The sequence below is a fragment of the Pogona vitticeps genome, chromosome 14 (genome assembly GCF_051106095.1).
Source record: "Pogona vitticeps strain Pit_001003342236 chromosome 14, PviZW2.1, whole genome shotgun sequence".
NCBI lineage: Eukaryota > Metazoa > Chordata > Lepidosauria > Squamata > Agamidae > Pogona > Pogona vitticeps.
Genome location: NC_135796.1, coordinates 5,149,625 through 5,175,127, shown reverse-complemented (window position 1 = coordinate 5,175,127; position 25,503 = coordinate 5,149,625). Strand labels below are relative to the sequence as shown.

The 25,503-nt window shown below is 45.2% G+C and overlaps 1 protein-coding gene across 1 annotated transcript in view; it reads left to right on the top strand.

The window, feature by feature from the left end:
• Window positions 1–16,901, top strand: part of SUDS3 (SIN3A corepressor complex component SDS3) — a 35,486-nt gene extending 18,585 nt beyond the window's left edge. The window contains exons 10-12 of the mRNA XM_072983662.2: window positions 1,988–2,093; window positions 8,666–8,750; window positions 16,271–16,901. Of these exons, the coding sequence (XP_072839763.1) occupies window positions 1,988–2,093; window positions 8,666–8,750; window positions 16,271–16,369 (290 nt within the window). The 3' untranslated portion in view covers window positions 16,370–16,901. The remainder of the gene's footprint in view (window positions 1–1,987; window positions 2,094–8,665; window positions 8,751–16,270) is intronic.
• Window positions 16,902–25,503: the final 8,602 nt, after the last annotated feature.

Below are 25,503 nucleotides of genomic sequence, written 5' to 3'. Positions count from 1 at the left end.
ATGTTAGACTGCACAGGGAAGCCATTAAAATCCACAAACACCAGAGCTTCAACAAAAAAGAAGAAAGTCTAAAACTCAACAAAGCTTTGCTGCCGCCGCGCCCCCCCCCAACACTGAAAAATGCAGCCTGCAACGAACAAGGACCGGTGATCACTGCAAACAAAAGACTACCCTGTTTCCCTGAAAATAAGCCCTAGTAGGATTTTTCAGGATGCTCGTAATATAAGTCCTACCCCAAAAATAAGCCCTAGTTAAGCGAAACCCCGCCCCCCCATTGTGCAGCACCCAGAAGATGACATGGCAGTATTTTAATAAATGTAGATTGTTGTACATAAAAAAAAACATTCCCTGAAAATAAGCCCTTGTACATTTTCTGGAGCAAAAATTAATATAAGACCCTGTCTTATTTTCAGGGAAACAGGGTAGCTAACAACACCCATCAATCACAGTGATAGATCATCTCTTCCCCCCCCCCATCACAACAATACACCCAGAACAATAAACACCCTGATCACCATAATCACCCAATCTCCTGAAAAGGACAAAAAGCTGATCCCGCAGTTACAAATACTCAACTATCCTACATCAGAACAGACAGATTTCTAACTCTTGTCCTTTGAAGATGCCGGCCACAGAGACTGGTGAAATGTTAGGAAGAAAAACCTTGAGAACACGCCCAAACAGCCTGAAAAACCTACAAAAACCATTGGATCCTGGCCATGAAAGCCTTCGAGAAGATATTATAATTAATCATAATAGCTGTTCCACCAAGTTGATTCTGACCTATAACGACCCTTTTTAGGGTTTTCTAGATATAGAAGCTCAGAGGTAGTTTACCTTTCCTTTCTTTGGAGGCCCCCTAGAGATTGTGCAGCTTGTCCAATGCTATGCATGTTGGCTCTTCTCTTGAGGAACACAGTGGGGAATCAAACTCTCAGTCTGTGGCTTGCAGCCAGATACCTAACTCACTGAGCTATCCAGCCAGTTTGCATTATATGAAGGCAAGGATGGGCACGGTCTGGGGGGCATTATTCTGAGTCCATGACCTTCCAATAGCCACAGCAACTGAAATTGGAGTGGTCATTATGGGCTCCTTAAAGTCTTTTGCAGGGGGGGAGGTATCTGGATTTCTACTAAGCATGGTGTCAGGGGCCCACATTTGGTTAATAGGTAAATTGCTCTCTTGAGGTTCAGTTCTCCCATCGTGGTGCAAGGCAGGAACAGAAAGATATTTTAAAATAATTTTTTTCCAGTTCTGCGGGGGCTGCAGAAACAGCTTTGGAGTTGCATGTAGTTGACAGACAGTACAATCCATATGCTTCCATTACAGCATATGGGTTTTTGAATGTGGGCAAAGGAGAAATGGAGAAGCAGAGAATTCATAGAATGGGTGTAACTAAGAAACCCCTACTGTTCAAACCAGAATCTTTGCATTGCTTTTCCAATTGAGGTTGTTCCAAATCATTGTCTATCATCTCTCTGTTGTTCAAAGTATTAAAAGGGGGGGAAGGCCATGATGTGTAGCCTGTATAATTAAATTGTAAACCACCCGGAGAGTGCTTGTAGCACTATGGGGTGGTATATAAGTCCAATAAATAAATAAATGAATGAATGAATGAATGAATGAATGAATGAATGAATGAATGTATGTATGTATGTATGTATGTGAGGGACTTAAGTCATAGACTCCTGCTTTTAGTCCCTGGCACTTCAGGTCACAAAGTTGGGAAAAGATATTTGCTTGACACACTGGACAAGCTGCTGCCTCTTAGGAGGCAATATGGGGTAGAGTGGCTGGTGGTTCATTGGTAGAAGTCTATGTCAAGGTAACCCCATGATGGCAAGTGTGCTCTCTGTGTGAAAGCTTTATGCTTTATCTTCAGCCTTGGCTTGAGAAGAGAGCATGGTTTACCTGCCTGACATTGCTTACATTTTAAGCATATGTCTAGGAGTTTTACAGAACATAAAGCTCACTCTTCTATTCCAGCATCTCCTTCATCACCAGAACACCTTCCAGCTACGCCTGCTGAATCCCCAGCGCAACGATTTGAGGCCAGAATAGAAGATGGCAAACTTTACTATGATAAAAGATGGTAAGGCTTGGAGTTCTTACGTGAAACTGAACTGATGCGAGTGTGAAAAGTCTTTTTCTTTTTCAGGAGCTATAGTAGGTTTAAGTATCTACAGTGCCAAGCACCACAAATTGAATGGCAGGGCAAGATGATTGGGGGGGGGGTGCCCACATGGTTGCTCCCACATGGTCTAAGATAAAAGAATCTAGGTAAGTGTCAGTGCACCTGCATTATACGTAGAGATCCTAGGTTAAAGCAAAGTGTGCTGCTTCAAGCACACTCTGGGTGGTTTACACGCTAATTCTGCAGGCTACACATTGCCCACCCCGTCCGCAAGTTGGGTACTCATTTTACTGACCTCAGAAGGATAGAAGGCTACCTGGGATTGAACCCCGGGTCGTGAGCACAGTTTTGGCTACAGTACAGCGGTTTAACCACTGCGCCACAAGGCTCTCTTGTTAAGTCACTATCGTCTCCAGTGCCTAAAAACTTCCAGAGCAACTGCCAATCTGTATAGACCAGACCATGCAAAGAGTACCCTTCTGGGTGTTGTTTGACGACAGCTCTTCCCAGCCCTTGCCAGTGGGTGAAACACATGGTGGTGATCAAATGCTAGCATATTTCCCACCTCGATGGAGACAAAATTTAGCCAAGTGGGCTGATAGATAGTCTGAATTATAAAGCAACATTTTAATATTGGGATTCTGGGGAATTTACTCTGTTGGGTTTTTCAAAATGGATTTATATAAAGACAGTCTCCAGAATGGAACATGGACCTGGTAGCAGTTTGCATTCGAGAGTCCATATAGCTCCAAGCTGCTGTACATTATCTGGGTCATAAAAAGCACAGACATCAGTCAGCATGTATTTAAGTGCTTCCAAAGGTAAACGCACACGTTTCTGAAAAGTCTCCAAAGAATTTCCCCAGTTGGGAGTATGCATCCAGAAATGTCTAAAATTGACAGAAATGTACACACAGACATGTACAAGACGCACTGGTTATACTCTGCCAGCCGTGCTGAGAAAAAAAACACCCTATGTGGAACTAGGGCAGAAGAAGCTTTTTATTAAAGTGTGATGAAAACGAACAGAGTGACCCATTGCTGGTCTTGTGCAAGATTTGCAAAGACCTGAAATGTCCACCAGGGGGGAGTATCTCATCGCTCTGGCCTCACCAAAGAGACAATAACGCTCAAGTCTTATTTATTTCGAATATTTCTATCCCAGCCTAAAAAAGAAGAAAAAGGTTTCAGTGAAGTGAACAACAAGAAGCGCATGCAACCTCTGGTCCAGGGTCCCTGGAATAAAAGCAGCACACTCCACCTCGTGTTGCTTGCTGTACTAGTGAGGCATCTTTTGGGGGGGCAGGAGAATAGGTGTCTGTATCAAGCTGGACCTTTTATGTAGCGGTCAACAGACATGTGCTCTCCAGCCAGGGACCAGAGTGGGAAGTAGTCCCCAGGTCTATAATGCAGTCATTGGAGAGACCTATTCCCTCCTGCCCTCCCCCATTGTATCCTTTCATAGACCTGAGTTTAGTGACCAGCTGCTAGTTCCAAGGGGTAATAGTATTCTCCATTTAGGAAGTGTGCTCCCACTGTGGAATCATGCCTCTCCCCAGTTCATACGCTCCTGTTTGCATTCTCAAGAAAGTGACATTGAGAAAATATCCATGCATCCACTGGTTATGCTATATGTTATGAAATGCAAAAAAAAATGTTGGCTTTTCGTGGTTAAAGCTTCATGCCACATGGTGGCAGAATAGAATCAGAAGTTATTTTCCATCTGAGAAGGCTGAAAGCTGAAGGTTTTTTTTTTTTCAGGTAGTATTTCTGTTTATTTAGCCATTCTACCTGTGTTTAGGTGCTCCCGATCTGTAGGCACCTGGGATAGCTGGGATGCGGAAGACTTCCACCCATCCTAGCCATGCTGGTGCACATTTTGGCTCCTTTGCTGGCCTGTTGAACCTTGGGGTTTTTTTGGGCGGGGGGGTTCTTGGTGCACTAGTTTGGCAAGTCTTCAAATCTCCTGAGATCCTGTATTTTATGAACTGCTGTTTCTGTGCTCCTTTTCTAATTGGATCCCTTCTTCAAGAAGGACAATCTCTTGACTTAAAGGCACCTGACAGACACGGGTGAAGGGGATCTGATCTAAAAATGTCACCAATGTGACTAGCATCACGTGCATAATTAACTTGTGACATACTGCCTTCTGACTCTCTTAAGAATACAGGATCCAAAAATGCCCCATCACCCTTTCCCCGTACATAAGAGTGGATGTGTTTTCTAGTATCCCACCATGTCACAAAAAAATCACTTTGGAAAGTACAGGGATATTCCAGAGTGATTTGTCTAGTAACATGGCCCATAACTGCATGCCCTGAAAAGTTAAGAGTTCCATGGGATCCTTGGCTTACTGAAGACAAGCAGCGTGCTTGTATACGTGGCCCGGTTGCTCCTGTCTCTGGCAGGGAGGCCTAAACAAGCCATAGATGTTTCATCTGTAGCCTCATTCTCACCACTGACATAAAAAGCCAGCACTCTAACTTGTCTTATCCCCCATGCCAGAGAAATGGCTCTACAACACACCATACCTTATTTGTCTGGCTTGTAGGTAGAGAGGCAAAACAGAGCACCGTCCATCAAAAGTCCCACAGCTCAGGAACTTGGGAGTCGTTGAATCATCTCTGTTTGAATCCTGGCTGATGGGTTTGTTCCAACAGCAGACTTACTTTGGGGGGGGGGGGAATCTTTCTTTTCGATCCAGGTTCTTGTTTCTAATAAACAGAACGAAACCCATATGGAGAAATACTAGGAAGATGCAGAACACCTGTGGATTTTGCAGAGGTGTCTCGAGTTGTTTTTTTTTAAAGCGACTTTTGATAAGTTGTATCTCATTAGCATATTTCCTGGATGAAAAAGGTCCGGAAAGGTTAACTTTCTTTGTAAATACGTGAAGTTGGGATGTTTGGGGGGTTTTTTTCCCCACATTCCCAAACCCATTCTGTACTTTTTCCCATTCTAGATGCTGTTACTTAAGAAATAAACTCTCGGTCAGCTTTTTGCAAGGCTGCGAGCTAATGCAACTGTCAGGAATAGTCTACTCTTGGACATTGTTGGAGCCTTATTGTTAATAGGGAAGATTTGATGGGTCCCAGATTGAAATGGTTTAACCTTGCCTTTCCATCATGAAGGAGTGCATATGTGTTTGTATGCATACCCTTTTGTCTTCCTCAGTCTTCTTGAAAAGAAGATAAAGCTGGGGAATAACTAGCTGCCTTGAGTGAACAGGGATTTCAACCCAAAAGTCTGTGATTGAAGGCAACATAGCTATTCCACAGGCCTGTTTTCTCTACCCCCAGCTCTCGAAATTTTAGCCCAGATTTAATTTGAAAAACCAAAATTGGCTATTTTGCATCTCCGTTCCTCTGCTCTCCTGCTCCACAAGATCAACTCTAGCATTTCTCTCCCTTTGCTGCAAGAATAGTTTTCTTATCGATCATAATAATGCCTTGGCAAAATAGTTAATATTTTAAATAACTCATGAGTGTGGGAGGACAATTCTTAAGTGCATATTAAAATCTCCAAGCTATCATGTGTCACAAATAGAACCTGCTTTCTGTGGGCTGAATACGCTTTTCTTCCTCCCCACCCGTCGCCGCCTTCCTGGTGGGAAATAAAGGCAATTACCTCCAAGAGAACAAATGCTGAGGCTAGAGATGGGCGCCCTGTGGTTCTTTGGTGGCATTCAGCAGTCTCCTTGCAAGAAGGTGTTTTTGGTGGTGGACGTTTGCTTTTCACCAATCAATTTGCACATGGGGGGGGCAGGTGAGGAACACGACATGCCAGATATTTTCAAATTGGAGACTGATGTGGCACATTTTCTCTAGGCCGAGAAAATACAATGGACCCAAAGTCACGCAGGAATTTCATGCACGTCCTTGCGCTGCTGTCAGGCCAGGCTTCATGCGGATGGTCTAAATAGAACAAGAGATGGCTTGCCACATTTTGACATAGTTCTCATTGCTGCTAAAGCTGGACTGGGAAACCTTGGACCCTCCAGATGTGTTGAACTTGGGACTCTCAGAAGCTCTAGTTAGCACAGCCTGTGTTGAGGGTAGAGGTGGATGAAGTTCTTGTTTTGGAGAATGACTCCCAAGAGTCCAGCTCCCCGCTGGTTCAAGGTTATTGCCCCACATTGGATGAGGGGCAGTGAAATCCAACAATGGCTGGAGGGTGCCAGCTCTTTCATCCCAATATAAAAGATGGTGTGCCATGATATCATTAAGTCCAGGGTCTAAAATTAAATAATTGAGGCACTGGGGAGCCATGCAACACATGCCCCAAGAATGAATAAATTTATTCTGTGTATTTATATACTGCAAACATAGTGCAAAGCACTATGGTAAGCAGTTTACAAAAGCAGGAAAACAGTCTGGTTTGTTGGGTGATTTACAGCCAACAAACCAGACTGTTTTCCTGCTTTTGTAAACATTAAACACCCAAAAATGAGTATGTACAATAAATAAAGGAGACCCCAAATGGTGGCAGAATCACAGAGAAGGATTGACATAAAGGTGTCCTTGAAAGCTTCTCGAAACAAAACAATCTTTAGTATCCTCTTAAAAGATGGGAGGTAAGAGGCCTGATGTACTTCTCCCGGGAGCCCCTTCCTTAAGGATGTGGCCTTTCCCAATGATCATCCAGTGAAATAAATTAGTAGTACAATAGGCAACCAAAGTGCTTCACAGAGCTACAGTCGTGCCCTGCTTAACGATTACCCCGCATTACGACGAATCCACTTCACAACGATGTTTTTGCGATCGCAATTGTGATCGCAATACAATGCTTTAAATAGGGTTTTTTTGCTTTGCGAAGATTAGTTCCCTGCTTCAGGAACCGATTCTTCGCATTACGATGATCAGAACAGCTGATTGTTGGGTTTTCAAAATGGCCGCTGGGTGCTTAAAATGGCTCCCCTGTGTGCTTAGGGACAGATTCCTCGCTATACAGGCACCGGAAATAGCCGCCGTATGGAGGATCTTCACTGGACGGTGAGTTTTTAGCCCATTGGAACGCATTGAACAGTTTCCAATGCGTTTCAATGGGTTTTTTAATTTCGCTTTACGACGTTTTCGTTGTACAGCAATTTTGCTGGAACAAACTAACATCGTTAAGCGAGGCACCACTGTATGCAATAAGCTAGCCAATGAGGTTTTTTTAAACTACACCTTCCAGCAGCCCAAACCAGCATTCCGCTGATAAGGGAGGATCATAAGGGCAGAGGTGTCCACCCAAGCAATAGACGGGTACCATTATGCTGTTACAAGAAATGATGGTGGCAGCTGCCTTGGGTAGCCTCTAAACTGGCAGAAAGAAGAGACTGACAGATGATGATTATACGTACTAAACAAAAAAAAAGTGGGAGGAGACACCAATGTTAGAAGCTATAGGTCTCCAAATGGCACTTTGTTCAGTGCGTCCACATGTCTTTCCACTTTTCAGAGCTAGCTGGAGAGACACAATAGATTTGGGTTTCATCAGGGAGAGGAATTTCTGGTGTCCATTTCAGACTTTCAGACAGTTTCTCGACAACCCATCAACAAGCCTGCTCAGTACCTCTCAACATCTTGGAGTAAAGCACCAGTGTCTCCACCCAGCATAGGCAGATTGGGGACGGCTGCCTTTTCATCACCCAGTTTGGGCTCCATCTCTTTCTCCCTATCGGTCTTCTCGTTATTTTTGTTGTTTTTTTAAAAAAATAAATCTGGCAAATCCTCACAATTAGCCTGTTAATCCCTAATCTGCTGCCAATGTCTTGTGCATTTAATAGCTGCTCAGACAGTCCGTGTGCTTCATCAATATTCTTTGCAGGAAGAAGCATGCAGGTAGTAATTAAACGTTAAAAAGCAGGAGGGATAATAAACTTGGTCTTTAGCAGGAGACTCTGGCCTGTGTTTATGTATGGAGGAGAAATGAAATGCTAAACCCTAATTAAGACTGATAAGGCTCTGGGAGAGTGGGTGTACCCTAGGGAGGGAGAGAAGCAGGATAGCCGCCTCTTGATTTTCAAGGCATAGAATATGGGAGGGAGGTAGCACCCCATCTGCAGTACGTGCATTCTAAGCTGTTGGATCCCAGCTTTCACCTCAGTGGCAAAACATGTGTTTTGCATATAGAGATGGTCCATGGCAACACTGTGTAGATCCCGGAAAGAATCCTGCCTTTTCCTGGATTACATTTCTGAGCACTAATTATTGAAAGCTGTTTGGGCCACTGCTAATATTTGACCTCATGCCTGGAAGACAAAAAAAAGCAGGTTAGAAGGACTGGAACACTGCAGGATTTCTTTTCCCCTTTCTGTACACTGTTCACCTCATCCCCCAACTTTGCTGGAGTGAATGTTACAAATCAGTGGACAATAGCGCAGAAGGTCAGAGTGAAATTTGTGGTAGAGAAATAAAGGAGTGTCCCTGATTAGGGCAAAGCAGCTAACTTTTCTAGGGGGGTGGGGGTCTCGAGCTGCCTAAGAGGTCATATAGAATTGACATCTCAAAGCTCTTATTTTTATTTTATTTTATTTTGCATGTTCAGGTATCACAAGAGCCAGGCTATTTATCTGGAGTCGAAAGAGAACACCAAAATCAGCTGTGTGATCAGCTCCGTGGGAGCCAACGAGGTAAAGGCACTCATCTGAGGCTCAGATGCCGCTCTGCAAACAACAGCTGAAATCCTGTTGCGCAGCTTTGTGTGCACGAGTTGAAGCTGCTGGGGCATAAGTGGATGTATGTTACAGCTGAAGCGCTGTTCACAAAGCCCTCGCATGTGTGTCCTGCAGCAGCAGTCACAAGGGCAGCCAGGCGATCCATTGCACGGTCTGAATTTGGCAGCGCTGGTTTCCTGGGCGCAGCGCACAGCGTGCTTAACGCTGGCATAACTTTATCTTATGCAGGAACACACAGGATTTCAGCCAGCGATGGCACTTCAAAGCATGTTTGGTGGGTTAGTGTAGTTGTGGGTAAGAATGCAGCTTGTATTTCCCCCACACCCACACCTTTGGGATGTACACATTGTCCAAACCAGAAACCGAGTTCTTGGCTGGCTCTTTCCTCATTGGTTGCATGGCAACAGCCAGCTGGGGGCTGATGAAGGAGCATCAAGGCTGAAGATGCATTTAAGAGCTGCAGTGAGGCTTCACTTCAGCTTTTTCAGAGGAGGGGGCAATGCTTCTGAGTTTAATGTGATTGTTCCTTGGCACCTAAATGGCACTCTGTCTTGTTGGTTATGACAGCAGTACACTAGGAGCTGAAGCCTCTCCTTGCTACCCCTCCATATCTTCTCTAAACTCACCCAGCTGTTGTTTACGGAGGCATTCAGTCCTGTCACCATAGCTGTTTCTTTATTTGCGCAGTGTAATGGTTAAAGCAGGGGTGGGCAACATGTGGCCCTGCAGATGATGCATTATGAAGGCTACCTCTGGCCGGCACTAGATGGCCTAGCCCAGGGTGGAAAATGCTGGCAGTCACAACCCAGCAGTACCTAGAAGGCTGTACTTGCCCACCTCTGGGATAAAAAGTTAGATTAAGGCTAGGGGACTCAGATTTAAATCCCAGTCTGCTGTGAAGCTGAGATCTTGCACTAGTTATTTGTTTGTTCATTTGTTTGGGGGGGGGGGCGAAATTGTCCCACTTTTGTCCTTAAAAGGACCCAAGGCAGCTTACATCATTAAAAAGACAGTACTGTACTTAAAAGCTAAAAACAATAACCTTACAGCCTGCTATACTGGGTTGTCATGAAAAGGAACATCAGTGAAGGGACCATGTATGCCACATAGAGCTTTTGAGGAGAATGGCAAAGAAGTATGAATAACCAGCAAGAAAATATTGTTCTTTCTTCCTCCAGTATATTGTCAAAAATGACCAAACGCCTGCCATCCGTTCCCCACTGCAGTCCCTGTCTCCTGCTGAAAACCAGCATGCCAACAGTTGTGGGGCGGGGGAGTATGCATGTGAAATTTTCTGTAACATGAAAGGAGCCCCTCCCCACCTTCTCTACCAGAAGGGATGCTCTGCCTTGCCAGTCTGCAGGTCTGGTGGGGCAGGAGCAGGGAGCCCTGGAGGCCTCCTGTAAGATGCCATCCTGCCCCAGGAACTTCAGCAGCAGCTCCAGATGTGGTGCAGCACCCACCAAATTGGGAGGGGATCCCTGGAGGTTGGGGGAGACAGAATACTGGAGGGGAGTGACTAAAGTCCCGGGTTCAGTTTCCAGTAGTGTCTTCCCCAGTCCAATGCCCTCCCAGCTCCCCAATTCCCTGACTATTAATTGGCTGGGCTTGGTGGGAATCAAAGCCCAACATACCTAGAGAGTACCTGCTTGCAAAGCCTGCTTTAGCATCTCTTGTTGGATTTATCTTGGGTGCTGCCCCACATTCCTTGAAAGCCTTTGCTTACGCTGGTTTAGAGTGAGCCAGTGTACGGGCCCAATGGGAAACTGCTACTTGTTTCTGTATGCCCCAGCTCAGCTGCCCCCACGCACAAGCAAACTAGAGGTGAGAAAACAAATTTCCAGGGACCAGCCTTTTAGGGCTTTTCATGCACAATAGTGTTTCAATACAAGATGCGACTGTGACAAACAGGTTGTACCTATGAGCAAAAGATACATTTCTCCCGAATCCAGTCTGGGGAGCATCTTCTTTTCATGGCAGAGGCAAGTCTTCTGCAGGATGCAATCTGCAGTTGTCCTTTTGTGTGTGTTTGTGGGGGGGGGGGGAATCAAGATACCTTCTACAGTTACTAGTTCTGAAGAGCCTACCTGGAGAAGGGAAGTTTAGGGGGCTGAAGAATGCCTGAACATTATTTGGGAGAGGTTGGCATTCAACACAAAATGAATAACAGAAAACTGGCAGATAGACTTGGAAACTGTAGCTCATGGCGGGTGAAAGTCCTGTTTTTATGCTTCGGATGCAGCTGAAGAAGGGACTGGCTAGCTGCTGATGGGAAAAGCTTTAAGTCATATAGCTCAGAACAAGTGGGCAATGGGAAATGAAAAATACATTGTATTGCTTGCGCAGGTCCTGAATTATGGCTGCTCCTCAAAGTGTCTTTTTCAATTAATAATGAGACTAGTCACAGAGATGTCATTATGTTCAGTGGGTGATTATTCAAATGAACGTGCCATGTTGTACCAAGAGATGCATTAGAACAGAACCTTAAATCAAATTTAGCAATTTCACTCTCATTAACATTAACAATAAGGAACGTTAATATGGTTATGTGGCTGCATAATTGAAATTAAGTCCCAGTTCATCCTGTTGCCAGACAGGAGCTTGAACTTGGGGCGGAGGCATCCTTTGGCGTCAGCTGGTTTTCAAGGAGCCTTCACTTATTTTGAAGTTAAGCATTGGGGTCGGCGGAGGGGAAGTCACATCATTTTGTATTTCATCTGGAAACTGAAAAAGAAAGAAAATTATGTCAGGAGGAGGAAGAGGGTACAGCTCACCGGTCAACATGCAAGAAGACTCCAGGTTCAGCCCTCAGTCCCTGAGATAGGGAAGGAGAGAGTCGATGCTGGAGTCTAGAGCAATGCTGTTGCTATTGCTGCTCGGTATAGGGTTGGTCCTCCTTACGGATTGCTGCCTTGTCGTGGCGAAGGGGCTTGAATAATTCAGAGAAGCTATGGGCTGTGCCGTGCAGGGACACCCAAGACGGACAGGTCATAGTGGGGAGTTCCAACTAAACGCAGTCCACCTGGAGCAGGCTTTGGCAAGCCACTCCAGTATCTATGCCAAGAAAACCCCATGACCAGAAACAAAAGGCTAAAAGATATGACGCTGGAAGATGGGACCCTCAGGTCGGAAGGCGTCCAACATGCTACTGAGGAAGAGCGGAGGACAAGGACAGATAGCTCCAGAGCTAATGAAGTGGTTGGGCCAAAGCCGAAAGGATGCTCAGCTGCGGACGTGCCTGGAAGTGAAAGGAAAGTCTGATGCTGCAAAGAAGAATACTGCATAGGAACCTGGAATGTAAGCTGGATGTGGTCAAACAGGAGATGGCAAGAATAAACATTGACATCTTGGGCGTCAGTGAACTAAAATGGACGGAAATGGGCGGATTCAATTCAGACGATTATCATATCAATTGTTGTGGGCAAAAATCTCGTAGAAGAAATGGAGTAGCCGTCACAGTGAATAAGAGTGGGAAAAGCTGTACTGGGATACAATCTCAAAAATGATAGAATGATTTCAATACGAATCCAAGGCAGACCTTTCAACATCACAGTAATCCAGATTTATGCACCAATGCTGAAGAGGCTGAAATTGACCCATTCTATGAAGACTTACAACATCTTCCAGAACTGACACCAAAGAAAGATGTTCTTCTCATTATAGGGGACTGGAATGATAAAGTAGGGAGTCAAGAGATAAAAGGAACAACAAGTAAGTTTGGCTAGAGCTGATTGTGGCTCTCATCATCAGCTTCTTATAACAAAACTCAAAGCTTAAACTGAAGAAAATAGGAAAAACCACTGGGCTATTCAGATATAAACTAAACGAAATCTCTTACGAATACACTGTGGAAGTGAAGAACAGATTTAAGGAACTAGATTTGGTGGACAGAGTGCCTGAAGAACTATGGATGGAGGCTCGTAACATTGTACAGGAGGAAGCAACAAAAATCATCCCAAAGAAAAGGAAATGCAAGAAAGCAAAGTGGCTGTCCAACGAGGCCTTAGAAATAGCAGAGAGGAGAAGGGAAGCAAAATGCAAAGGAGATAGGGAAAGTTACAGAAAATTAAATGCGGACTTCCAAAGTTTAGCAAAGAGAGAGAAGAGGGTCTTCTTAAATGAACAGTCCAAACAATAGAGGAAAATAGTAGAAAGGGAAAAACCAGAGATCTGTTCAAGAAAATTGGAGATGTTAAAGAAACATTTTGTGCAAGGATGGATTGCTGACTTTGAGCCAGATACCCTGTAGAATGAAGTCAAGTGGGCCTTAGAAAGCATGGCTAACAGCAAAGCCAGTGGAGGTGATAGCACTCCAGTTGAACTGTGAAAAATATAATGCTGTTATGGTGCTATACTCAATATGCCAGCAAGTTCGGAAAACTCAGCACTGGCCAGAGGACTGGAAAAGATTAGTCTACATTCCAATCTCAAAGAAGGACAGTGCCAAAGAATGCTCCAACTGCAGTACAGTTGCTCTCATTTCACATGCTAGCAAGGTTATGCTCAAAATCCTACAAGGTAGGCTTCAGCAGTATGTGGACCAAGAACTCCCAGAAGTACAAGCTAGATTTTGAAGGGGCAGAGGAACTAGAGACCAAATTGCTAACATGCGCTGGATTATGGAGAAAGCCAGAGAGTTCCAGAAAAACATCTACTTCTGCTTCATTGACTATGCGAAAGCCTTTGACTGTGTGGACCACAGCAAACTATGGCAAGTTCTTAAAGAAATGGGAGTGCCTGACCATCTTATCTATCTCCTGAAAAATCTATATGTGGGACGGGAAACAAGAGCTAGAACTAGATATGGAACAACTGATTGGTTCAAAATTCGGCAAGGAGTATGACACAGCTGTATATTGTCCCCTGGCTTATTTAACTTATATGCAGAATACATAATGCAAAAGTCTGGACTGGATGAATCCCAAGCCGGAATTAAGATTGCCAGAAGAAATATCAGCAACCTCTGATATGCAGATGATACCACTCTGATGGGAGAAAGTGAGGAGGAATTAAAGAATCTCTTAATGAGGGTGAAAGAGGAGAGTGCAAAGAGGTCTGAAGCTCAACATCAAAAAAAAATGTTGACCACTGGTCCCATCAGCTTCTGGCAAATAGAAAGGGAAGATATGAAGGTAATGACAGATGTTATTTTCCTGGGCTCCATGATCACTCCAGATGGTGACAGCAGCCATGAAATTAAAAGATGCCTGCTTCTTGGGAGTAAACCAATGAGAAACCGAGACAACATCTTAAAAAGCAGAGACATCACCTTGCTGAGAAAGGTCCACATAGTCAAAGCTATGGTTTTTCCAATTGTGATGTATGGAAGTGAGAGCTGGACCATGAGGGAGGCTGACCGTCGAAGAATGGATGCTTTTGAATTGTGGTGCTGGAGGAGGCTCTTGAGAGTCCCCTGGACTGCAAGGAGAACAAACCTATCCATTCTGAAGGAAATCAACTCTGAGTGCTCACTGGAAGGACAGATCCTGAAGCTGAGGCTCGAATACTTTGGCCATCTCATGAGAGGAGAGGACTCCCTGGAAAAGACCCTGATGTTGGGAAAGGGTGAAGCCAAGAGGAGAAGGGGACGGCAGAGGATGAGATGGACGGACAGCGTCACTGAAACGACCAAGATGAATTTGACCCAACTCCGGGAGGCAGTGGAAGACAGGAGATCCTGGTGTGCTCTGGTCTGCGGAGTCACCAAGAGTCGGACACGACTTAAGGACTAAACAACAACAAATAGGTTTGGTCAGCTAATACGGTGAGACAGTGGGCAGCAGCTTTGTGTCCCTGTGTCTTTTGGTGCTAGTAACTGGCTTCCTTGGGCAGCAGCTTAGGGCTCTTGCCGCCCGTCCCGGCTGGCCTTGCTGCCAGTGTGGATTTGATTTTGGTCACAATTTAAATCACAATTTCAATTTTTTAAAAAATGGATTAATGATTTAAATTTTTAAAAAATTATTTTTGGTTTAAATCATAATTAAAATTTGATTGATTGATTGTGCTCAGATACCAGCCCATTAGTGCACAACCCTCTTCTGGGCAGCTTAAGATAAAAAGAGCAAGATAAATAAAAACCTCTAGCATAAAACTACACCAAAAACCTAACGTAGTTTTTATCCACCCTGCTTGCCACCATGTTCTCCACCTTCCACTCCTGGCCTGGCAATCACAGGGATCTATTGATCATTTCTAATTTATTTGTTGTACCTATATTTTAGTTTACCTCCAATAATATCAAAGGAATACATGTGGCTCCCCCTTTTCCAGTTTATTTCTCCCACTGGCCTTGTAAGGTAAGTCAGATTCATGGAGTATGGACTGCCACCCAGCAAAATTCATAGTCACGGCAGGATTTGAACGCAAGCCTCCTGAGACCTAGTCTATCACGCTTTAACCATTATATCACAGTGGCCCCCTGTAAACTCTTCCATGTTCCCTCATCCTAGTGTTGGCTTGAGGCACTGTGGTGAATTAAACATTTGCATGAGGCTAGCCAGGTTCTTGGAGTGGATGTCATAGAAATCCAGAGCCCAGCAGTACAGAAGAGGCCTTTTAAGCATGCTTTGTCTAGCTTGCCCCGGTGGTTTCAGCTGACTCTTTTTAAACTTGAGACCTGTCTGCTTTATAAAAATCAGCATTTAGTAAAACTCAGGCTGAAAAAGCTACTTTAAGGGACTACGGTTTCCAGAATCTCCCAATCTGTATGGCCACTGGGAGCTGTAGTACAAAAAAAAAAACTCTAGTACAGTGGTGCCTCACTTAACGACGATAATCCGTTCCAGGAAAATCGCCGTTAAGCAAAAACATTGTAAAGAAAAAAAAAAGAAAAAAAAAACAATTGAAACGCATTGAAACCCGTTCAGTGTGTTCCAGTGGGGTAAAAACTCACAGTCCAGCGAAGATCCTCCATAAGGCAGCCATTTTCGCTGCCTGTATAGTGAGGAATCCATCCCTAAACACAGCGGGGAGCCATTTTAATTACCTGGCAGCCATTTTGAAACCGCCGATCAGCTATTAGCAAAACGTCGTTTTGTGAAGAATCGGTTCCCGAAGCAGGGAACTGATCATCGCAAAGTGAAAAAAACCCATTTAGACCATCGTTTTGCAATCGCAATTGCGATCACAAAAAGATAGTCATAAAGCGGATTCGTCGTAATGCAGGGCAATCGTAAAGCGAGGCACTACTGTAATAAGATATGCAAAACGGTAATCCTATTTGAGTGGAAAAATTTAATTCCAGCTGCCGAAGAGTGCCATTTATTGTGGTATGGGTCATATGGCAATGTTCTCCCCACTCCCTTCCCCCCCGTAATGAAATGCAAAATAGTTCCGTTTCTCCGAATGCTCAGAAGAGGAGGGGGAGGTCTTCCTGACTGTTTCCAACGTCACATTGACTTTTCTGATTCAAGACCCTTATTTCTCTCTCTTTTTTTTTGTCCCTGCCCCACCCACCCCCACCCTGCTCCAAACAGATCTGGGTAAGGAAAACCAGCGACAGCACAAAGATGAGGATCTACCTTGGCCAGCTCCAGCGAGGGGCGTTTGTGATCCGCCGGCGGTCGGCCGCATGACTTTCTGCCTGGGCACCTCTGATGTGTTAAAGACAATCAGCTCTTGACGGAGACTTTGCGGTTGCTGTTGCTCTTTCCGGGTTTTACTGGTAGAAGACATTGCTTCCCCTGGCCCTTCATGAAGCTGTCTGTATGCTTCCCACATGGTTCCGGTCATCCTTGTCTCTCTTTGTGAGCTGAAGCAAGGCCCCGGAGCCTGACCTGAGGCTTTCATTTCGCTTTCTTTTCCCCCAAAGACTCCTAAAGGAGAAGAGCTGCCAGTATTCTCAACTCGTTCCATGCTTAGGACATGAAAAAGGATGCGCCCGGTATCTCAGCCTGTGCGGCGTGACACCAGCACAATATCCCAGTGGGGATTTAACATCCAAGAGGCCATGAATGGAGGGGGAGGCGAATCTGACTGTAATGTATGTTTCAAAAGCTAGCGTGTGATATTGCTGACTGAGAAGGGCCTACAAGGAAGTTGTTAGCATGAGTTCGTGTGCAGGAGCCTGACATTTCCATTGCATTTATAAAAAAAATGGTGAAGCAATCTCCCTTGGTTACTTCAAAGCTCCTGGGAAGTGGGGTGGGTGGGAGGGAGGGAGGGTTGGTGGAATGCAGTCTGCAGAACCTGCTGGCATAGCCACCTATTGGACATGGAAAGGGATATTTCTGTTTTTTTTAAAAATATTGTTTCTCATAGAGGATGAATCCAAGAAATGTCTGGTTCAGGGAAGGTGGCTCTGTGGGCATGATGATGGCCATCGGCTATGGACTGTATTGCAGAATTGAACTGCTCCCTGTGGCAGCTGTGAGGGTTCATCATTACCCGGGCAGTGGCTGGTCTTCTTTTCAAATGACGTATGCCTGCCAAGACCTAGAGATGAGAACCGAGGATACCCCAAAACCCAAGGAGAGTGTCAACTTGCGGAGCGGTTCGCTGTTCATTTGGCCCATATGGTGCTTCTAAAATATTCCTTATCTCTCTGATCATTTGCACGGTTCAGGCCTCGACTGGTCTGTGTGCAGGCCGCCCTACAGCTGGGCCTATGAATGCCTCGTCCCTGCTTCCACCTGGGGACGGTGCGGTGTTCCCAGTGTCTTGCTGTGGACACCTTCTGCTTCAGCACGCTCTTGATTCCGTACTCCAAGCATGTACGACGTCAAGTTCTCTTTCCTTTCCCATCCACTGCAGCCAGATGGCAGCCAGGTCTCGGCAATTACATCTGTGTTCTGAATGGCCAAGTTGAGTTGAGGGTTCCCATTTTAGCAGCTAACCCTGTTTGGTGCTTGTGTTTCCTCCTTGCCCCCCCCCCAACCCTAATTCCCCATTGAATGCTCGTATGTCTGCAGAAGCCCAGCTATAGAAGAAACTCTCCTCTTCGAGACAGTAAGAAATCCATTGTATGCCCATCTCCATCTGGTGCCAGTCGTCCTTTTATGAAAGGAAAGTTACCTGGTTGGTGAGGAGACCTCTGGACTGCAGATGTTTTAAGCTACCATTCCTATAATCCAGAGGTGGGCAAAGGCAGAGCTCCAGATGTTGGAGATGCATCTCCTCTCAGCTCTAGCCAGCGTAACGAACAACAAGACCTGCTGGGAATGGCAGCCCAACATCTGCAAAGTTATATTTTTCTGTGTTTGATGTAGTTGCCCACACAGGATGGGACTTCTGGGAGTTGCAGTTCTAAGCATCTAGATGGCTGGAGATTCCCCATTCAGTTCTTCAAAAAATCCTCCAGTTTATGAATGTGGGATAGTGTGCTTCTTTATGGACGATTCAAAACGCCAAGAAATGGCCCAGTATTGTTGTGCCCGCATTGCCAGTGGGGAAAAGGATGCCGAACTTGACATAACAAAGGACAGCCTGAATGTTGATGACACCCATGTCATCAGGCAAGATAGTCTACAGGATTCCTTCTTGTACTCGCTACCATTTCATCTAGTCATGTGTGCCTCCATCAATAAGATACCCAGAGAACCTATTGCAAAAACACCCCTGACAGTTCCTCTGTTTTTGGATGAGAGGTGATTTAACGGCTGAAATGAATCATGTTCTGAGATTTTCCCCTTCTTAGTGTCTCTTTGTGAATGGGTAGTGTGTTATGGGTGGTGTGCCCTGGGAGACTGCTTGTGTTGCAGTGGCAAAAGTGATCACGGGACACCCTGTGTGCAATGCACGGCTTTGAGGAAGCATCTCTCGGAACCGGGCATTTTGAATGTGTCCTGCATTGTGGAAAGCAGCACTGGTTGCTTTGTAAGAAACAGGCACTGCTTTCTGCCGATCCAGTCCGCTCGCTGTCTGCCTCTTGGAGTGAAACGAAGAGCAGTTCGTGGCGGCGGCTTGTCAGTGTTTCCCTGCCTTTGCCCGCGGCAAATTTTGGACCTCTTGCTGCGAAGTATGCTTACGTGCCAACGATGGACAAAGATGTGGCCTCTAGATATTGTGGGTTGCAGTTCCCATTTGCCCTAAGCAGCATTGCTAATGGGGAGCATGCTGGGAGTTGCAGTCCCGCTACCCTTACTATCAGCAGTTCTGTACAGTGGTGCCTCGCTAGACGACGATAATCCGTTCCACTGAAATCGCTGTTTAGCGAAATCATTGTCTAGCGAAAAGCATTTCCCCATTGGAATGCATTGAAACCTGTTTAATGCATTCCAATGGGGAAGAATCGTCATTGTCTAGCGAAGATCGGCCAAAGGAAAGCCGCTTTGCGAACCACCGATCAGCTGTTTAAATCGTCTTGTGAAGCTTAGGTCCCGAAAACACCTGTTTGCGAGCGTGGAGGGAGCTGTCAAAATCGTCGTCTAGCAAAAATCGGTTTGCGAAGCAGGGACCAAACATTGTCCAGCGAAATTCCCCCATAGGAATCACTGTTTTGCAAATCGGTATAGCGATCGCAATAAGCCAATGTTTAGCGAAAAAGCTGTCATACGGGGTAACTGTCTAGCGAGGCACCACTGTATTACTTGGTAGCTCTTAATGGGATGGGAGCACTTATCTTAAGAAGACAAGGTCTGCTGAAGGGTAAGTGGGTGAATGGGCGATTGTTGAAATATGACTTTCCTGTGGTGCTTCAAACTATTTGAACAGCTGTTACAGTCAGCTGGGGGCTTCTGATCCTGTCATGGCTGTTTCACGTGTTACTGTCCTCTTAACTTGCTTGACAGCCAGCTTTGTTTGGGGCTGCTGTGCCTTGTAATGTTGATCAACCAAGGGGTTAAGAAGAAGAAAAAGCACAGCTGGACAGAAACGAAAACTGCTGCAGTTTTGGGATATGTTCCGTTTCTCCCCCCCCCCATGGGACTTTCTTGTATCTTCAGAGATGACTTTACAATCATATGCTGCTTTATAGACAAGGGTTTCTGAAAATTCTGATTCACACCATTCTCTTGGGGGTTGGAGCAAAGATTCTCTCTTTTTTAATGAGATTCGGAAACTGGCAATCACATTTCTGTCAGTGCAGCGTGGGAAGAAAAAGAAACCAGGGGTTGCTTTCCTTCAGACAGGGCACAAAACAAGGCTGAATTCCTCCTTGGCTCAGTTCATTTGCTGGCACAAACCCCGCCAGGGGTTAACTGGGTGCTGAGAAAATGATAAAAAAAAATTGTGCCAGGATCAGACAACTTCGGATGTGCCGGGAGGATGTGAATCAATAAAGCGCCAACAGATTTGCAGCATAAGCATCTTTTGATGGTTTGTTTTCTGATCGTGATTGTGGAAAGCGTTTCAGGGCTGGCAGAGTTTTGAGCCATGTGCTGGTTGGGGGAATGGGAGGCGCAGCATGGCAAGTGCGTTCCATGTACTGGAGATGGCAGCTTGTAAAAGTCGAAGGTGGCCATCAGAACCAAACCCAGAAATCTGAAAATCCACTTTGGTTGGGCGAGGTTCCTTTTGTTTCCTGTCCCTCGGAGTAGCAGACGTGGTCCTTCCTTGCCCATTTTATCCTTGCAAGAGCTCTCTGCTAAAAGATGACTAGCATCTCATGGGCCACTCATGCAGTTTGACGGCTGAGTGGAAATTTGAGGCCGAGTGTCCATCCACCTTCATTCTATTCTCTCCTCCTAGCTACGGTTCCCTTCCACTTTCAAGGCAGGTATCTGTGCTGCAGTTCTGTGCAAGCATCGTTTGTGGTTCTGGCTGCAGAATTCATCTTCCTGGAAACCGCTGGCTTCCATTTGAAACCAGTGCGAGATTCTAGCTCTTTTATTTGCAAAGGTGTCATAAGCTGTTCTGCAGCTTTGACTGATGACTCCTTAAAAGCCAAATCACATGAGGGGGGCAGGCAGGCATCCAGTGCCCTCTCCCTCTGGCTGACAAAACATGAATATATTATGCAGATGAATTTGCTTTGCATAATTGATACAGGTAGTAGCATCCACCTTTTCTTGATGCCAAGTTTGGCTTGCTGGAATTCAAGTTTTTAGCATTAGTGCAGAGTACACATTGCCATGATTTTAATGTGGCTCTCTTCTCTTGAAATGGATGGTCCTACAAGCTTTACTGTTACCTTCTTTCTTTTATATACTAGGGTTTATTTTCAGGTTAGGTCTTATTTTCGGGGAAACAGGGTAGCAACGTTACTTCCATGGTACAGAATCCCTTACAACTGGTGGTGATACAGGGAGGCAGTAGATGAATGTTTTTGAAAAACCAGGTGTATCATGCAAAGTTGGAAAGGGCTTCCATGGGACGTAAGAGTTACCAAGCATTAACCATCTCTTTACCTTGAGTAAAAATAAGGTAAGGAGTGCTATTCATACTTGTCCATAGCTCTTTCCGAGTGAGTGCTTTCTGACCTAGGAGTTCCACTTTCCAGCACTATCGCTTGTGTCATTTTGGACCGTCTTATCATAGAGTCTTCAAGGTATGAAAAGTTCAGCAGTGGTTTACCATCGCCTTCTGTGCAATACTAACACAAGTGTGCTCGGGTGTCACTGCCGTTGTCTTTGAAAGATCCTCTGCCAGTGTCACCTTCAGCTACCTGCTGCTGCTCTCCAGACATTTCTTTGCCTGCTGTGTTGCTGAAACTACTCCTCTCTTCTGCTGATGCAGCCGTTACTCCTGAAGAGGGTGGATGCCTCTTAGCCTGGTGGCTCATCTATGACTAGACATGGGCACTTTGTACGTATTCATTTCCCTGGAGAAACAAATATGAACCCAAGACGGTGCCCATCCGCCAGAACTAGCTGGGCCACTTATCCATCATCATAGTTGTCATACCACCAATCGTGGGAAGACCCCGGCTGGCTTTTCCCCGCCTCCCTCCCTCATTAGCTGAGCAGGGAGGCAGGGAAGAGCTGGCTGGGCTCCTGTGACAAGCATAATGGCAACAGATGAGAATGCTATATAGAGTCCACTAAGTGACCTGGCCAGTTCTAGGGGATGGTATTGGGCCACTGTGGCACCTGTAGTGCTGTGGCTCGTATTCATTTTTCCCAGGGAAACAAATATGAAGTGCCCCGGTCTGTCTGTGACTGTTCCATCTTGAGAGACCCTACCAGGAGTCCAGGCTTATAATGGAAGTCTAGCCTTCTGACAGCATTGCTCTCAGCTTCTCTGACACACTCAAATCCCACCCACTCCTCATGTTAAGATGTGCATCCAAGAAGAGGCCTCAAGTTAACTGAAATTACTCTGTGTACTGTATTTTTCCACGTATAAGACTATACTTTTGTCTAAAATCTTTAGACTAAAAATTGAGGGTCATCTTATACACAGATGTAAACTGAGGAGAGAACAAAAACAAGTGGAGGGGAAGGCAGGGATCAAAGCGATCCTGCAGTGCTTTGATCCTTTTCCCCCTACACTTGCTAAGCCTCACTTAGATTTCTTAATTTTGGATTAGAAAAGTGGGGGGGAGTCTTGTACATGGGGGCATCTTATACATGGAAAATAGGGTAATTTTCTTTGCTGGGGGTCAAAAAATGGTAACCCTTGTCTGCAAGATTGCCCATGTTTCTAACCAAAAGTTGGAGGGTTGCCTTTCAGCCACTTGAGAGGGAGATCTTTCGTTTGTGCTAAATGCGTGCTGCTGATGCAGACATAAGCATCACTAAGTTCTGCAGAGACTCCCAGTGTGGTGCCATGGCTAGAATGACGGGCTTGGATTCTGGAGAACAGGGTTCTAATCCCCACTTGGCCCTGGAAACACTGGGGGAGTAGAACTGGTCAAGCCATTCCTTAAAATATCTCACTTACCTTGAAAGGCTCGCTCTGGTTTGACAGCACAGAACACACACACGCTCTGCAGGGATTGGTCCCAGGTAGAGCTGGAATAAGGTGCCTTTTTGGGGGACTTCCAGAATCCCCAAGAGAGCAGAGTTGCGGTCCTGCTGCTGAGAGTTAAATTGCCTTAGTTATCTCTTCCGGTTCACCAGTGGCCTCTTCCTCATAAAATCGGCTTTGCTGTGTTTTATAATGAAAAGGTTGGAGGGAACCTGCAGCGCATCCTTGAACATAGACCTTAATGAAGGTTAAAAGGTAGCTCTATAACTGGGCAGTAAGTTTGGAGCAAAGCTGTTGTTGCTGGTTGGCTGGGGAAATGGAAGTACTGGCTAGTGCAGACATGCAAGCAGAGCAATTATTTAAAATTGCGTTCTTTATACAGCTATTCAATGTGGGCTTAGCTTAAGTCATCAGCCTGACAAATCATACAATGAACAACAGATATAGAGTATAGAAAGACAGTGTACCAGTGATCATAAACAGCACGAGAGGGAGAGATTTAGCCAATACTGTTTCCGGCAGAGTTTAAGCTCTTAATTTTATAAATCTGCAGAAGGAGGTATTTTAAAGGCCACGGCTCCCCTTGTTTAATCATTGATACCCTGTGTTTCTGGGCTGTGCATCCTCTGAGCGCATAAAGCAGTGGTCCCCAACCTTGGGCCTCCAGATGTTCTTGGACTACAACTCCCAGAAGCTTTCACCGCCACCTCTGCTGGCCAAGATTTCTGGGAGTTGAAGTTCAAGAACATCTGAAGGCCCAAAGTTGGGGACCACCGGCATAAAGCCTCAGGCTGGGTACCCCGCTCCCCATTCTCCTACTAAAAGGATAACCTTCTGCAGCGTAATACAACGAAGCAGCCCAAACGTTGCGAAATTAACATGGAACTCTCCCAATCCCAGCACAATCTATTCCCTACAAACAGGGAAAAGCTAATTTAATCAGCCTGCTGTTAAACTTATCACAGGCAAAGGGGGTTTTGTAGGGCTGAAATACAAAGGAGAAAATGCCACCCATAGACTCTTTCAAAGTGTTCTCAAAGCAGACAAATTGTGGAGTTAAAATTGTTACCTTTACCTTCCATGATCTTATGTTGGAGGATTATCAGTCCTATGATCCCCAGTCTGCACAACTACTGGGAAAGGTGGGTGTTGAGAGGGCCCTATGAGCTGCTTCCTTCTTTGGAAAATTAGACTAATTTATCCTCTGATACTTAAGTACACATGTCCATTTATATGTGCTTTTTTTCTCCCTCCTCCAAACCATTTCTCATGTTCCAATTTCGTCCCCCAAAATATGTACACAAAGGAATTCATGCTCAGTAACACCAGAGTACTTTCAATGGGGGTAATGAGGGGCATTAGTGGGGTTTGAATGACAACAGGTTTATTTATTAGATTTCTACTCTGTGACCTTTCCTGTCACTGGAGGCAGCTTAAAATAAAACCCAGCAAAACAAATGCAATTGAAATTTAAAACAGGTTAAGCAAAATAGAAGGCAGAATAAAATGCAATTAAGACCTAGTGTGGTGTAGCATACAAACAAGGGCTCAGGAGACCTGGGTTCAAATCCTTGCTTGTCCTTGGGAACTGATTGGGAGGTGGCAGTGGTCAAGCTACATACCTTAAAAGCCTTAATAATCATAGTCAATTCTGAATTATGCTGATCCTTTTCAGGATTTTCCAGGTAGAGAATACTCAGAAATGGTTTACCATTTCCTTTCTTCTGGGGGGGTGCCCTGGGACTGTGTCGCTTGCCACTCAGGTCCTGGGGAGGCACAGTGGAGAATCAGACTCCCAACCTCTGCAGCCAGAGACCTAAATCATTGAGCTATCTTTTTAAAACTTAGGGCCACTGTAGCATATGGCACATAACAACATGTGTGTTATGGCAGCATAATGCAGTTTTAACATCCAACCATTTTTAAATGTCTCAACAAGTGGGCTAGATACATCTTTTATTACAGGAAGAAATAAAAAGATGATAGCAGCCAACCCTTGGCTAGACTAATGGCTGAAAAGGAACAAGAGGAAGTCATTGCTGCTAAGTGTCCAAGGCAGACCACAAGATCATTTGCTGAAGATACACGGAGAAATTGGAAAGGGATAAGTGTCTCTTTCCAGGATCACCCACTGAAGCTGAATGTTGAGAAACTGAAGACAGATAAACAGATGGGCTTCTTAACACAGTACATAATTTAAGCTGTGGAATTTACTGCTACAAGATGTAATGATTGATAATTTGGATGGATTTAGAAGGTGGTTGGACCAATTGGTTGAGGTCAGTGTCATCGGTAGTTCCTAGTCAACATCTTAAAAAGCAAAGACATTATCTTGCCGACAAAGGTCCGCATAATCAAAGCTATGGTTTTTCCAATAGCAATGTATGGAAGTGAGAGCTGGACCATAAAGAAGACCGACCACCAAGTAATTGATGCCTTTGAATTGTAGTGCTGGAGGAGACTCTTGAGAATCCCCTGGACTGCAAGGAGAACAAACCTATCCATTTTGAAGGAAATCAACCCTGAGTGCTCCCTGGAAGGACAGATCCTGAAGCTGAGGCTCCAGTACTTTGGCCATCTCATGAGAAGAGAAGACTCCCTGGAAAAGACCCTGATGTTGGGAAAGTGCGAAGGCAAGAGGACAAGATGGTTGGACAGTGTCACCAAAGCGGCCAACATGGATTGGACCCAACTCCAGGAGGCAGTGGAAGACAGAAGGGCCTGGCGTGCTCTGGTCCATGGGGTCACGAAGAGTCATACATGACTTAACGACTAAATGACAACAAATATATCAGTTAATGGGGAAGACAAGATAAGGGTTGCAATGGCATTCCCATCTTGTTGGTAGGCTTGCCAAAGGGAATGATTTGGCTAAACATAGGCCAGAATGATGGACTAGACAGGCCTTTGATATGATCTAATC